This window comes from Artemia sp. Qi Xiang Cuo, chromosome 13, assembly GCF_049724085.1.
Source record: "Artemia sp. Qi Xiang Cuo chromosome 13, ASM4972408v1, whole genome shotgun sequence".
NCBI classification, from domain to species: domain Eukaryota; kingdom Metazoa; phylum Arthropoda; class Branchiopoda; order Anostraca; family Artemiidae; genus Artemia; species Artemia sp. Qi Xiang Cuo.
Genome location: NC_142806.1, coordinates 26,872,250 through 26,888,826, shown reverse-complemented (window position 1 = coordinate 26,888,826; position 16,577 = coordinate 26,872,250). Strand labels below are relative to the sequence as shown.

Genomic DNA, 16,577 nt, shown 5'->3' with positions numbered 1-16,577 from the left:
ATGAAGGGGGCGCCAGATTTCCCAGCATTATTTAAAAAAAGGATAAGAAATTAAATATAAAAAAAACAAGATTTTCAACTGAAAGTAAGCAGCAACATCGAAACTTAAAACGAACAAAAAATATTACGTATATGATTGAGTTCACCCCCTAGTCAATTCCTCACTCTTTAAGCCAAATATTTTTTAGTACTTTCATAAGAACTATTTATTCTAAATAACGGCCTTTGTGATTAAGAGGTCATTTTTAAAGAATTGGAACAAAATTCGAACTTTAGCTTAAAGAGCGAAGTATTGACTAGGGGGCGAACCCCCTAATATACGTATTAAAAATATATGAATATAGAAGTTCGTTACGTAAGTTACTTATATTTATTACTAATAAAAACGTTCGTAAATAAAATTAAACAAGTTTCGAGAAAGCCATTTAACCAAATAAAAGTAAAATTAATATGCAAATTTTGTTTTAATTATTCATGTACAGTGAGCCAAAATCAAAATCTGCATTAATTCAAAAATGTTTAAAAATTAAATAAAAAAACAAGTTTTTTTAACTGAAAGTAAGGAACGACGTTAAAACTTAAAACGAACAGAAATTACTCCGTATATGAAAGGGGCTGCCCCCTCTGCAACGCCTCGCTCTTTACGCTAAAGTTTGACTTTCTCACAACTCTATTTTTTTTAACAATAAAAACTTTAGCGTCAAGAGCGAGGCGTTGAGGAGGGGGCAGTCCCTTTCATATACGGAATATTTTCTGTTTGTTTAAGTTTTAACGTCGTTCCTTACTTTCAGTTAAAAAAAACTTGTTGTTTTATTTATTTCTGGTACTAAACGATTAGTGTAGAAAGACCCTTGTCAATAGTTTCCATTACTTTGAGAATAATAGACACTAATTTAAACATCAAAATAAATTTGTATACTAATTTCAAATATCGGATATTTGATTACTATCATTATTCTAATTCTGATTTGAAGCTATCGTTATAGGATAAACTTGTATAATTAAAAAAAACATTGAAATCGTCCCCAAAAAAAAGGTACGGGGGAATGTAAATAATCAAATCGAACATGTCTTTAAGTCCTGTAATGGAGGTATCAAACCCCTATTAAAAAATGCAAAGCCCCTATGTATGAAAGTTTTTTCCCCAAAGAGAACGGTCATGAATATGTGTGGATTATTTCTGCTGTATTATCTTTAAATCAGTGGTCATAGAATATTGAGAGAGGACTCATTTATACGTAAATTTAAAGCTCTAGTGCCTTATTAAATAAAAAATCAGGTCACATCAGAGCAAAATGTCGATTTTTGCCACTGTGTGGGGCAAAGCAACAATTTTGGTCCGAATGGGGTCAGAATAGTATATGACGAATTTCTTAGATGCCTGATCAGTTTAGAAGTATCGAAAAGCTATTTAGGCATCCTCCTAATTTCAAAGACCATGCTACCATGAGGGTCGCATTCCTACCTAGGGATATACGTAGTCCATGCTAAACAGACGTTAAATATAAGCCGATGATACAGTAAAACCAACAGTTGTACAGTATTGCCTCGTGGTGCACCAACTATTAGGGCGTGAAATGGAGGTGGGATGCAGGGGGGTAATTCATCCCCCTCTCCCAAATCAACTTGAGAATTAGTCATGGAATTTTCTCATTTGCCAATGAAAATTGGAATTTGCTAATGAAAAAACTATTGTAAATCTTAATGAATATATCCTCTTTATTTTCTGTTCCAGTGCCGTCAGTTATTTTGTTACTTCTGGATCCAGCTAGCAGCCAGCTAGAATAATATTCGCTTCGCTTAGTTGATATTTTGTTCTCCTAAAAACCTTTCCTATACTGATTGCTAAGTGAGTCCTTTAGCAGCTAGACATAATCAACCGATTTGCTTATCAGCCTGTTTATTCGTATCGCTGTAGAATATTTTCTTAGAAACCATTTCATAGCTGGCTGTTAAGCGAATTGCTTCGCAGCCATGAACAAATTGGTACCTAGTAGCGAACTCAGAAATATTTTCTTTGCTGGGTGCAATTATAACATTCCCTTAAAACCTTTCTAAGAGCGTTGCTAAGTAAATTGCTTAACAACTAGACATGCTGAAACGACTCCTCAATCCAATGGATATTCGCCACAACAGATTTTTGCATTGGAGCGGCTCTCAATGGCGTTCAATACTAAATACCTTATGTTAGCCCTACCATATGCTTGGAAAGGCCCCCCTAAAGGTTTCAAGATAAAAAAAAATATTGATAGTCAGATTCACCAGGCTTTGTCAAAATGATATGCAATGAAGTTAGTTGAATGTGTCAGCTATCGTCCAGTAGTATTATATGGCTACAAAATTATATGTACATCTAGGACCCTCGAAAATTATCTTTATGTATATTTTCACGTATATGTACATGTACCTACACCTCTACACACGTATATGTCTTTGCCTGCATAGGCTTGTGTGAGGTAATTATGTATGTAGACATATGTCGCCAGTGCAAAAGATATGTTCACCTTTGTGAGCATAATGCGTTGGTATGTGCATGGGTGGTAATATTCTTTTACACACGTATATATGTTTTTGCCTGCATATGCTTGTGTGAGGTAATTATTTATGTAGACATATGTCGCCAGTACAAATGATATGTTCACTGGTGTGTGCATAATGCGTAAGTATGTACACGGGTGGTGATATTCTTTGGATCGTGTACCCGATCAAAACTATATCCCTAAAAAAAAAGTATGAAAATTGTGCCTAAAACTAAAGTTGCCAAAGAGAGATAGCAAGGGATGAAAATAGTTTGAAGATGTACATCCAGGATAGTTCCATAACATAACATATCATATCATGTTTTATGTTTGCATTAGCATGTTTAAGCAAAGTGTAACTAATACGGTTGACCCTAAGACGGTGTTTATTCCACTACATGTCGAACAAATTCAAGGTCAAATACCAATCTGCCTGTTCATTGCATGCAAAGATGTTATTTAACCTAACGTCATTGTTTGCATGACAAAGAAAATAAACTCTCTTTGTTCTGCCCGGTAGAAACTGCCAAACATAATTATGTTATATAAAACATAGCAGAACCACTTTTACATAGTAACAGAAGTCCTTCTACTGTTAAGCAATGAGGAAATAGTTTAGAAAGCATTTCTCTTGTTCTGAAAGGGCTGATCAAAGGAGAGATTAGACCGGCAAATATTTCATCTGAAGCTAAATTTATGTGTCAACACAAAGACTTTGAATCTAAAGAGATTGTATACTTCCAGTCTTACAATGATACACAAATCAATTTTGTATTAACGCATCGTGCTTTTTATGTTTGTTATTTGAGATTTCTTATGCAATTATTATTTTTATCCTTTCTCTACTTTTATAACGCTTGAGGATTTTAATTGCATTTCCCAAAATAAAAATATCATGTAAATATCCTTTTTTAATTGAACAGTCCATTGCCAGGGATTTTTAATATGCACACTTTTACAGGTTGAGGGGATACCTCTTCCCTAAGGTTGTTCCAAAGGAATACCCGTCCTGTAGAAAAATTTTGAAAACATGTTCTACTTTCCTTCGTGCCGATATGGATATAGATGTTTTGAGCGAAGTCGTGCAATTCCTGTGTATTTCAGAAGTTTTACATTCACAAATTATTTTCCCTTCAAAATGTATTTACTTTAGTTAAAAAGAATAAATAAACAATGTAAACAGGATTGTTTCGTTTAGGCTCAGTATTTGCAGTCCAATCAAATGAATTATACTTATTGACACCAGACACTTTGTTTTAACAATTAGCATAGCTTTATTTTCAACAGCGTTATGCAGCAGCAGCGCTATTTATCTTTATGTTTATTTGTGAAAATCACAAACGCCATCTGGTAAATTTAATGTATCGGAGTTCAGTTACAAACTTCGCGAGCATCCCATAGATATAAAACCTGTTACCGCAGAATAATTGATCTCTTATCCTGCAGCTAATCAGATGCATCTCCACACAAAATCTGGCCATAGAAGATAAGTTAAATTAAGTTGTTGTTTCTTCTAACCAAACAAATATGAAGGTTCATAGTAGGGCCTTGAACCCGTTTAAGATTTTTGTCATTCGATTCTTTTTATACATCTACATTTAAGAAATATATCAGTTTTTTTAGACCGTTCGTGGAGGCAAATACTGAAGAATAATTTTTTTTGAGGAGGAGAGGGGGGGGTAACTATTCAAAAACCAATAAAACCACCAGGTAAATTGAACAAAACGGAGGCAATTATAGAATTATGGATCTTTTTGGGACCTAAACCCTAAGACTGAACTCTGAGTATATAACTAACTTAAGGATGGACAAAATTCCTTCTTCTTTTTACTTTTTTCATAATTCAACTAGCAATTGGTGTTATTATTTTATTTTTTTGTTTTTTTAGTACATAGGATATAGTGAAGCAAATTTCAGTTTAAACTGGTGCTTAACTGAAAGAATTCTAAAGTGCATATATCCATTTGTTAAATATAGGGGCCTTACGTGCGGATAGCCTTTCAACTTTGTTCCAAACCTGTTCTCAGAAGAACTGAGAGGTAGGAGCTCCCTCGCTTCATTTAAAAGAAGAGTAAAAAATAATTTATTAGGGTTGGAAAAAATTAGCTAAATAAGGGTAAAAAAAAATTATGTAATGTATTAAATATAAATAGATAAAAATGAAGTTAAAAATTTGTTTTATTTGGTAGAATGATGAGGCGATTTTCCCTGGGGCAAAGGGTAGGAGGATAATTGGTAGTTTTGTTGGATAAATTGAGAGGTAAGGTTATTTCTGAGTGTAGGAGCAGTGATCACGCTGCATATTATGTTTAAAAGGTAGTGATTGAGGATCTTGGCGTCCAGGAATGGACTGAGTATTGTTATTCGATGTATCTTATTTTTTGATTTGATAATATACCCTATTGAACTTGAAAAAAAAACAAAAAATATTTGAGCTGAAAATCTTATTGTGTAAAGGAAGCGTGAATAAATAAGCCATTCTATGCTTCAGGTATTGTTTAATATTGGTCATATTTATTTTGTGTTAGACCATTTACCCATGAAACATTAGGGGGGGGGGGCTAGCTTTAATAAAGGGAGAGGAGATGAGCAGGTGCTAGCTTTCTTCATATGCAAGATCATCTGTTCGTTTCATCCTAATCAAAGAGGAAAAAAAAGATAAATATCCTGTGCTTCTATAAGTAAATTCTCTGTCTCTTGTGTCCTATGTATGTCAATTACTTCTTATTGTATATTGAAATTAATCAATAATGAAACACGAATATGTCTGTTGCCAGAACGAAAAGCTTCTAATCTTTTGGTTCTCTTTTAGGATTATCATGTTGTTTTTCTTCATCAATTTGGTGATAAATATCTAGTATATGACTTGGATTCAGAGTTGCCCTTTCCTACATTTTTTCCCAAATATGTTACAGAAACATTTCGGACAGATCAAATACTCGACGCAAGTTATCACAGGTATGTTTTTCTCTACGAACTTCAAAATTAATTTGACTATATTTTATTAACATATTAAAGTCGTTTTATTGAGTGATTATAAAAAAGAATGAAATACAATCAATAACTGATCAGAAAGGGCAGCAAAAATTAGGGACTCTCCCTTTTCAGTCAGCCGCTGTAAACGTGTCTTTCTTTTTGGCACTGCTGACAAAATTCTTACGTTTTCTTATTTCCTACGAAACTGTTTCTGGGCTAAGTTTCAACTAAATGGTGTGTGCGTTTCTTTTTTCTGTTAGCTATCAACCCTAATCTTGTTCGCTTTTGAGCTGTGGTCGTAAAGTTCAATTTTTTTTTTTTTTTATTCTCTACCCTTGGTAATTTAAGGGCTAACCCTTGGTAATTTAAGGGCTAACCCTTGGTAATTTAAGGGCTAACCCTTGGTAATTTAAGGGCTAAAAAACGTTTTTTGTGTTCATACGCAGTTGACCATATGAATGTTATCAAATTACAAACATATGTGACGCCGTCTTCCAAATTAGAAATTAAATGTAGATTTACACTTAACCTTGGTGCCTTGTTTTTTCTTCTTTTTTTCTTTTTCTATGCAGATTTTCTAGGCAGAATGAATCAATCGTGATGAACGAGAAAACTAAAATTTTTAAATAGATAAGAATAGAATAAGAACAATACTGTCATAAGAACATAGCAGATAATTCTGATTAATGTACTTAGTGCCGAGAAAGAAAGTGTGTAGAAAAACTAGAAAATTAAGACAACAAAGCAACAACCTAAAAACTGAAGAGTAAAAGACCATAATATGAAACAGTGATAACCAAATACCAAGATAATATACAATTTTTCAACTTAAAAAATGGAGCTATCCACGTTCAGATCGACCTCTAAATCAGATCTGAAAACAAAACTAAACGTAATCAATCGAAAATGTTTCAATTGATATTTAGTTTTTGTACGACTATATCAGCAGCTTGTACCTGGTTTTTTGGGATATCTGATAACTTTGTAGGATTGTTAGTCAAAAAAACTTTACTTCAAAGTAAAAAATTACATCAAAACTTGAAACCAACAGAATTTATTCTGTGGCAGTGCCGCCCCCTGGCCCCAGCTCTTTAAGCAGAAGATTAGATGGTGCTTAACTGAAAGCATTTTAGAGTGAATTTGGTACATGTATGGAATCTGATCAACACGCGAAGAGAAACGCATATAGAATGTCAAAGATGTTATTCAAAATTGGGTTTCCGCTAGCTAGTGAGTTGTTGTTCAGTTCGTGAAAACTATTTAATCTTTAGTTTTTTTGGGGTTGAAGGGGGAAAAAAAGGTACCTAGATTAGATTAGGGTGCGTATTTAATATGTGCTATGCTTTACCCCCCGCCCCCCTAATGTGCAAATATATAGCCCAAATTTGTTTCTAAACTATTATATTTTCATCCTATTTTGCTTTATCTCATTAGCATTAACCAAACTTCACATGTCGCCTGTTTACCGGATTCCGTACAAGTACCGTAAATTTAGCCAGTTGATAAACATAGGGCCTTACATGCGGACAGCCTTTCAAAACATTTGAGCTGAAAAATTTATTGTGTAATGCCACCATGAATAAGCAACCAATTTTATTCTTGAGGTATTGTGAAAAAAAATGTTTCTCGTATTGATTTTATGGTAGACCATTTGATCAAGACGTATGAGGGGGGCAGCTTCAACACAGGGAGAGGAGATGAGCTTTCCTCATACACAAAATCATCTGTTTGTTTTTTGTTTTGTTTTTTTGTAAAAACCTAATATTCTCCTAACATAAATGGCTGTAATATATTAAGATCAAGTTTTCAAATTCCATCTTTAAGATTAATTTGTCTTATTAATGGTTTATATTTTCTTTATGTAAAATGAGAAGTTTTTCATATTCTTGGGTTTTTCTCCCGGGGCCGGTTTTTCTACGATGATAGAGGGTGAAAACGGCGTGGAAAGGAGTCTAGTTACCTTCCATTTACTTTAGGCTTTTATATAAGGCACTAAAACTTATGATTTCCATTTGACTGAATGAAGTCTTTCCAAAATTATAAGACCATTATTTTGCTAAGATCACAAAATATTTTTCTTTTTCCTGACGGAAAAAAAATATAGAAAAAACAAACTCGCGCCGCTACACAAAGAAAGGAATATGAATTTTCGTATATTTGAGGGACTTCATAGCTCTCTCATGAGTTTCTGGGACATACAGAATCTTGTGGTGCGAATTGTGTCGATGTTAGGTCACTCTATGAGTTTTTAAGTTCATTTAACTGAATTATTCTAATTTTTGACTGAGTTTTGGAGTCACTATTTGACCTTTACAGTAAATGCATCCCGTTCATCTTTTGTTTTTCGTGTTTTCTTTAATTTTTCCATAATTTAAATGATAGGTCTTTTGTTATTTATTCTTCTAGTTCACTTTCTCCAAGTTCTCCAAGTTCATTATATCCCATTCCTATGGCAAGTTTTGCCCACCCACCTCATTCAACGCTTCAAATATTCCCAAGTCTTCGGGGATTTAAACGAAATTTTCTGATTTCTGTGAAACAAAATCGGTTTCCATAAAGCATTACTCCAAAATTTAAGGATTTTCAAAAAATTTAATTGAAACTCGTTGGTTTGATTGCAGAAATTGATCGTTCACAAACAAACTCTTTGACAAAGCCCTAACATGAAAAGATTTGATGGGGTAAGTGGATCCCGTTAATCGCAATGTAGAAGAACACTGAAATACTCTTTCTCGTGGTTGAATACTGCTTGGTTCATAGGAGAAAGCTTCTTCTTATTCTTCTGGAAACCAGAACCGGGAGTCCAGTTCTTCAGCGTTAACGGATTTTTGGAGCGAATTCTTCGCTTTCCATCTTCTTCTTACCATACAAAATCAACTAAAGAGAAGCGGGTCAAGGATGGATTGACTGATTTTAGCTTGATATTCGGTCAATTACTCCCATCTTGCTTTAACTTTGCTTTTAAAGACTTTAATTTTACTCTTCATAGTGCTCTCTAGGCCGAGTACAAGGAAAATTTGACGGAATGGCCACATTTTTATTCTGTTTAAAATTTTCTCAAAATCATCAGAATATGTTTTATTGAATTTTCTTTATGTTTGGTTAACGGTGTGAAATATATTCAAGGTCTTGTTTTATAGGCCTAAAACTGTGTGAAATATATTCAAGGTCTGGTTTTATAGGCCTAAAACGGTGAGAAATATATTCAAGGTCTGGTTTTATAGGCCTAAAACGGAGTGAAATATATTCAAGGTCTGGTTTTATAGGCCTAATTGATAGAAGACTCTTTTTTATATAGGGCTGTTGTTTCTAACTTCCTCGAACGATCCTATGGAACAGCTATTCCCATATTCTCGAAGCTCAAAGAAACGCTGGGTATAGTTAAGAATTGTCTCCCTAAAAATTGGACTAAGTTTTCTGTCCCAAGAACACAATCAATAAATGCGAATTCATTGATGGAATGTATCAGTTCTGAAGTAAGACTGAACAACAAATTACCAATAGCTGGTAGTTTTTAGGGTGGTCGTGTAATTCAACCCCGGTTCGACTCAACCCTCCTTCAACTGAACTTCCACTCAACTCAACCTCCCTTTACTCATTTGTTTAACCCAAGCCCTAATCAACTCAACCCCAGTCAACTGAATCTCTTTGCAACTCAACTCCTATTTAAGCCGACCCCATGCACCTCACTCCATGTTTAACGCAACCCCGATCAAACTCAAACCCATTCGGTAAATTTTTCGTAGTTGAGTACATCTAAAGAAAACACGCTAAACAACTAAAAGTGGTGGGATTAGATTGATTGGTGTTGTATGAGGGGAGGGGGCCCAATAATTTGGATTAAAAATTTATTATATGCCATGCCCCCCCAATAATTTGGATTAAAGTTTTATTATATCCCATGCCCCTTGAATATCCGGATATGGACCTCTCTTACCCCCCCCCCCCCCAATAAAAATCCTGGAGATTCGCCCCTGATTGGATTCGTTATTTTATGATCTTTACAAATACCATGGATGCTTTTTTAACAGTGCACCCCACTTCCCTGATGGTTCCAGGTGTAGCCTAAGTAATATATTTCTCCATTGTTGAGCATTTAGTATTTCGGCATGTTTTATTTATTATGCGATTCTCTTGCGTTCTTACCCCGAAGAAAAGCTGTCTGCAAGAGGTTTCAATACAGTTGTTGACTAAAATATCACTTGAAATGATTTACATTTAATGTGGATAATAATGGAATGGAATGAAACATGGAATGGATAATGGAATGGAATGTATAATAATGGAATGGAACATGATAATCGGATTAATAGAAACATGCTACAGTTATAAAGCAAGACTTTCATTGTTTTATTGTTTTCTTTAGTTTTTTTATATATCCCATATATCCCAGGGCTATACCTGGGACCACCATCACAGGGGGGTGCATTGTCAAAAAAGGGACCATGATATTCAGAAAAAGTATACAGTAATGGTTCTAATGATACTACTTTTATTTTATTGGCATGTTTCCTGTAGATGCAGTCAAGCGTGGTAAGTTTACCTCTCCCTTTCATTCAACCCAATCTGTTGCATGGGTTGAATTGGGACTGAGTTGAAGGGGGGTTGAGTTAAATGAGGAGTGAATTGCATGGAATTTAATTGAGTTTATTAAGGATTCAGTTACATGGAGGTTGAGTTAATCAGGGTCAAGTCGAATAAGGTTCAGTTGAAAGGCGGTTGAGTTAAAAGGAGATTGAGTCAAACTAGGGTTGAGTTGAATGGGCTTATTTGTACGGGTTTAATTTGCATGAGAACCAGTTCTCACATGTCTTCCATTTCATTCATCCTTGTAACTCGTATGAAGGTGTTGAAGAAGCTGACGAAAACTCTAATGGACTTATATTGCTTGTGGGTAAAGTCAGGCGGGGTAAGTGCATTTTATGTCACCGATTATTGTGCAAAAATCTCGTATCGTTTACTAAAACACCCAAATACTCACTTACGATTTACTTACGATCACTTAAGACACGGGATCAGTTATATGTACCTGAAAGAAAAGTTTGTTTTCTCTCCGAACTTGGAAGTTTTCCAAGAGAGAAATCCCCTTCCTTCCTATGAACAACTATGCCCCTAACAATAACTTATGGCTATCTAAGAATGAAAAATCTTGTCAGAAACAGTGTAAATATTAGGTCTGAATCGTTCCCTTTAGTTAAAAGTAGTGTTTGGCGCCAGTGTCTAAGAATATATCTATATTGTCATTCCTATTTCTTTTTTTCTTTTTTTTTTTTTTTTTTTTACTGATATTAAAATTCATCTACCAAAACAACCAAGCATTATTATAGTGTTTTCAAAATTGAAGATGGAAGTACTAATCTTAAACCTTCTCCCTGCCTAAATTGAATTCCTCCTGAAAATTTAAGAGAATAGAGGGCAGGAAATGAAAACTGGTTTTAAGAGAGGTGCAATCATCTGCAGATCTTAGTTGGAGAAAAAGCCTATAGTTTCCCCTTTTAAAATTCATCATTCCCCTTTTAAAGCTCATTCAAGCTTTCCTTTTTTATTTACATTAATTAAAAAAACTTTTTCCACAAAATAAGTTTTTCAAAGAAAAGTAAAGAACTCCATTAAACAAAAAAAAGCAAAAATAAAATCAAATAATCTACCAAGCGTGAAACTACCACAAATCAGCATCGATAAATAAATGAAACCCAAAACGAACAGAAATTACAATGAATAACCGAGTCAAACTCGAAACGAGCAGAAATTAACATAAGTTGGGCGCAAAACCCTTATGCCTTCCCAAGGCCAGAACAAAATTTGCAGTTTATTGAAAAAATATAAATGTTTTTACTTTTATAACTTTAATAAATCAAATAATATTAACATTTTAATTACTAAATATCAGTATATGTATATTAAACTGACAATGCGCTTTCATTTGTATTTTTTCAGTAAGTGCAAATTTTGTTCTGGCCTTGGGAAGGCATAGGGGTTTTGCGCCCAACTTATGTTAATTTTTGCTCGTTTTGAGTTTGACTCAGTTATTTATTGTAATTTTTGTTCGTTTTGAGTTTCATTTATTTATCGATGCTGATTTGTGGTAGTTTCATGCTTGGTAGATTATTTGATTTTATTTTTGCTCATTCTTTGTTTAATGGAGTTCTTTACTTTTCATTGAAAAACTTATATTGAGGAAAATGTATTTTTTAATTAATTTCTGTTCGTTTTATATTGACATAGTTTTTTCAGTGAAAAAGAAAATAACCCTATATCTTTTCGTTTTTAAGACTTTATAGTTTGGCCTTCTATTTGTATCCTTGAGAAACGTTTTCAGCGATTTTTAAATATCATACACCCTTTTAAAAATCTGGACACAAATAGTACTGTTTAATTTAGTTTCATACCTCCTCTAGTTGACCTGAAATGGAAAAATTGATACCATTCGCAAAAAAATGTGTTTACTTTCTTTGATTGCTTGGATACACTTACACTATTTTGATTTGGTTAAATTTCAAGAGCAGAAGTAGCCCCGAAAGATTGAACATTATACCCTCAGTCGTTCTTTGGGATACTGCTGAGATGCCTTATTGGGAATTAGCATTATCCCAGTGCATTTCGATATAATCTTAAGGCAACATTTAGTTTTTAAACATAATGGGCAAATGGGAGGGTGGGAGTGCAAGGGGGATTAGGGGCCCTCCAATTACTTTCGACTATTAAAAAGCGCATCAGCCCTTTCTATTTTCAATCGAATGAGCGCATTTCGAAATTCCCATGACAACTCTTTCGATACGAAGTGCCCTGGTCTAAACAACAACAACTACAAAACATATCATTAATCACTTTCGACTATTAAAAAGGGCACTAGCCCTTCGAATTTCAAATCGAATAAGCCCTTTTTTGTAGTTTCTACGACAACGCCTTCTATAAAAACCTTATATGCCCCCAGGGCATAACTTAAAACCCTTGCCCTGAAGGCTGTGGGGGAATATCCTCCTCAAAACATATTTTCTATCTGGAAATGAACTACGCTGAACAAAATGGCTATCTCAAAATTTTTATTGGATGCGTTTGGGGGAATGATGGGAGTGGGGGGGGCTAGTTGCCCTCCAATCAATTTTGACTATTAAAAACACTAGCCCTTTGAATTTCCAATCGAATGAGCTTTTTTTGAAGTTTCTACGACAAGGCCTTCTATAAAAACCTTATATGCCCCCAGGGCACAACTTAAAACCCTTGCCCTGAGGGTTGTGGGGGAGTATCCTCCTCAAAAACATATTTTCTATGTGAAAATCAAATACGCTGAACAAAATGGCTATCTCAGAATGTTGATTGGATGTGTTTTGGGGAATGATGGGCGCGAGGGGGAGCTAGTTGCCCTCCAATCACTTTCGACTATTAAAAAGGGCGCTATCTCTTTGAATTTCCAATCGAATGAGCCCCTTTTGAAGTTTCTACGATAACGCCTTCTTTATAAACATTATATGCCCCCAGGGCATAACTTAAAACCCTTGCCCTGAGAGTTGTGGGGGAGTTTCCTCCTCAAAATAATATTTTCTATCTTGAAGTCAATTAGCCTACACTGAACAAAATGGCTATCTCAAAATTTTGATTGTATGTGTTTGGGGGAATGATGGGCGTGGGGGGAGGTGCTAGGTGTCTTCCAGTAACTTTCGACTATGCAGAACAGCACTAGCCCTTTGAATTTCCAGTCCAATGAGCCTGTTTTGAAGTTTCAACGAAAACGCCCTCTATAAAAACTTTATATGCGCCCAGGGCATAACTTAAAACCCTTGCCATGAGCGTGAGGAGGGGGGGGGCTAGGTGCCCTCCAATCACTTACGACTATTGAAAAGGGCACTAGCCCTTTGAATTTCCAATCGAATGAGCCTGTTTTGAAGTTTCTATGATAACGCCTTCTATAAAAAGGCGTACTTTATATGCCCCCAGGGCATAACTTATAAGCCTTGCCCTGAGGGCTTTGGGGGGAGGGGTTTTCATCTTTAAAGACCTAAGGTAAAAAACTTCAAAATAATTTCAACATCCTTGCCAGCTGAGTTATCTGATTTGCATGTGTTTGGGGAAAAGTTAGGCGTGGGAGGGGTGTTAGTGGCCCTTAAATACCTTTCAACTATGAAAAAAAGCACTAGCCCGACCAGTTTCCAATCAAATAAGCCCTTTTTCAAGTTTCTACGACAAAGATTTCAATAAAAACCTTATATGCCCCCAGAGTATAACTTACAATCCTTGCCCTGAGGGTTTTGGGGGAGTGTCCTCCTCAAAAATATATTTTCTATCTGGAAATCAATTACGCTGAACAAAATTGCTATCTCAAAATTTTTATTGGATGTGTTTGGGGTAATGATTGGGGTGGGGGGGGGGGGATCTAGTTGCCCTTCAATCACTTTCGACTATTAAAAAGGGGACTAGCCCTTTGAATTTTCAATCGAATGAGCTTTTTTTAAGTTTATACTACAACGCCTTCTATAAAAACCTTATATGCCCCCAGTGCATAACTTAAAACCTTTGCCCTGAGGGTTGTGGGGGAGTGTCCTCCTCAAAAATGTATTTTCTATTTGGAAATCAATTACACTGAACAAAATGTCTATACCAAAATTTTGATGGGATGTGTTTGGGGGAATGATGGGCATGGGGGGGGCTAGTTGCCCTCCAATCTCTTTCGACTATTAAAAAGGGCACTAGCCACTTCAAATTCCAATCGAATGAGCCCTTTTCGAAGTTTCTACGACAACTCCTTCGATACGAAGTGCCCGGGTATGGAAAAGAAAAAAAAACACATTGTGCCCACATCGTTCTTTACTTAGGCAGCGCTAGTGCGCTGCCTATGATTCCTTATGTGGTTTCTATGTAATCCACCGAGGAGCCTTATATAGCCTATTTTGAAAACTGCCTTTTTTAAGTTTTTTTTTTGCAATTACTTATTGCTTCCTAGAGGTTTGACCGGATTGAATTTTCAAACATATAGAAAAATAACTTCGGGGTGGTGTCAATATTGAAAGAAACAGTGTCTAATTTTATAGGGAGTTGTCTACATTTTTTTAGTTCAAAGCTAAATAGTAAAGTGGCCATAATTGTTGTTTTTTCTTAGATACTTCCGCGTGGTTCCCGCAACAGTGTACCTGGCGAAATTCTCATCAGACCGTAGGCATATGAGAAAAACGGATGGTTCGTGGCTTAAGCCTCCTCCAGAATATCCATGTTTACAAATGCCAGGTAAGAGTACTGAATCACCGGGTCCTTACTTTAAATTTCACAGTCATAGGCTATAATTCACCTCAAATGGATTTGAAATGTTTCTTTTATAAGATGTTTTATTACTGAAACAGAAATGATATGACTGAACAAAGTTTAAAAAGGCTTGAAAAAATATAGAAATGATTAGCAGTGGCTTTTGGTACCTGATCTAGGAAGCTGAGACAAGGCTGCACACATCAATGGAGCTGTGTTGACAAAAATTTCAGTATTGATCAAGCATGTGTAAACATTCCCAAGTTAAGTTATAATTGTAATCAAACAGTTCGTGGTAACGAACTGTAAGTAAGGAGCGACCCGGCTCAATGGTAACCGAAACTGTAGAAAACGGAATTTTGATACCAATATATACATCAAAAGAATCAGATTTTGACTTTCTCACAACTAAAGTTTGTTTTAAGTTTGACTTTCTCACAACTCTATTTATTTTTTAACAATGAAAAACTTTAGCGTAAAGAGTGAGGCGTTGAGGAGGGGACAGCCCCTTTCATATACGGAATAATTTCTGTTCGTTTTAAGTTTTAATGTCGTTCCTTACTTTCAGTTAAAAAAACTTTTTTTTTTAATTTTATTTTTTATCAGAAGGTGAGATGCCGACCTTAATCAATAAGCAGAAATATTGACTAAAATTGAAAATGTTTAAATTGCTTTAGTGGCAACTAATTGCCCGTTTAATTCTTCAGTTGGGGACTACCAGGAATAAAAATCCGTCATATTTGGGCAATAAGCTGATTAAGGTGCACAATTCTATTAACGCTAAAGTCGTTATATTTCTTTTTTCTTCTTGTTTAATATTGAAGGAGTACCCGGTCGCAGGCTTAGAATGGTTGTTTGTTTTTTTGTGAGAGGAAGGCGGAGTGTCTTCTAATCCTCTTATACATCCATTAAGACATAGTGAAAACCGCTCTCTGTAATATATGCATAAGCTTCCTTAGGTGTATAATACTTAAGTATTTAACGTCACCCATTCAGACACGACTTTATGCAATATCTAATTCGGTAGTTTAATTGTCTTTTTTACTCTTAATGCTTCACTCCAATCTCCTGTTTTTTGCAGTCCCTTGTTTTGTATTCAAAACGGAAAGTATTTTCCTCCAAGTGTAAATATGTATGCTGCGGCTTTGCTTTCATTTTCAGAAATAGAAAAGTTAAACTTTCCTTCGGCAGAATTGCTGTCACGCTTAATAAACCTCAGAGTAATAAAGTTAAGAAAATCCCTTTCACAAACTCTTGTTTTTGAAGTCAAGTCGGAAGTTGGAGTACTTATTTTTGCAAAGAAAATACCGTTTTATTACAAATGTTCTTTGTATTTGAGTGGTTGTCCTTTCACGGTGGCCATGAGAGTAAAGAGTCAAATTCATTCCAGAGTAAGAAGACAAAAGTTTTGGAGTTTCAAGGACAGAAATTTTGTACGAAAAAAAAATTCTTTTTCAGCCAACTCTGAATTTTTAATTCACAACTAAAAAAGAGTTTATACATTAAACCCAACAATTTTATGAATATTTCAAGCACTGTATTTTAATTTGATTAAATAGCTTAATTTTCTTTATTTCTTTAATTTGATAAAGAATAGGCTAAGAATCTGAATTTTGACGATATAAATCTTTCTGCTGAAAAAAAAAATATTTAGCGTTGTTAAAATAAAGTATAGTTACAAGAAATATAATAAGATATATTATCTGTAACGGAAAAAAACACACCTCACCGGTAACAAGCAAAATAATAGCAGCCATCTTACTTTACATAAACGGTAAGTGTCCACCACACCCAGCCAATCGTTAATCCAAAAATATAAGCGTGATAATTTGCAACGGGCAATGTTTCA

General features: G+C 34.9%; 1 protein-coding gene across 6 annotated transcripts in view; it reads left to right on the top strand.

Annotated features, from left to right (window-relative positions):
- tun (N-terminal glutamine amidase tungus) overlaps window positions 1-16,577 on the top strand; it is a 402,893-nt gene that overhangs the window by 332,811 nt on the left and 53,505 nt on the right. For all 6 annotated transcript variants that reach the window (XM_089098727.1, XM_089098725.1, XM_089098726.1 and 3 more), the window contains 2 exons: window positions 5,331-5,476; window positions 14,589-14,713. In XM_089098727.1, the coding sequence (XP_088954853.1) occupies window positions 5,331-5,476; window positions 14,589-14,713 (271 nt within the window). The remainder of the gene's footprint in view (window positions 1-5,330; window positions 5,477-14,588; window positions 14,714-16,577) is intronic.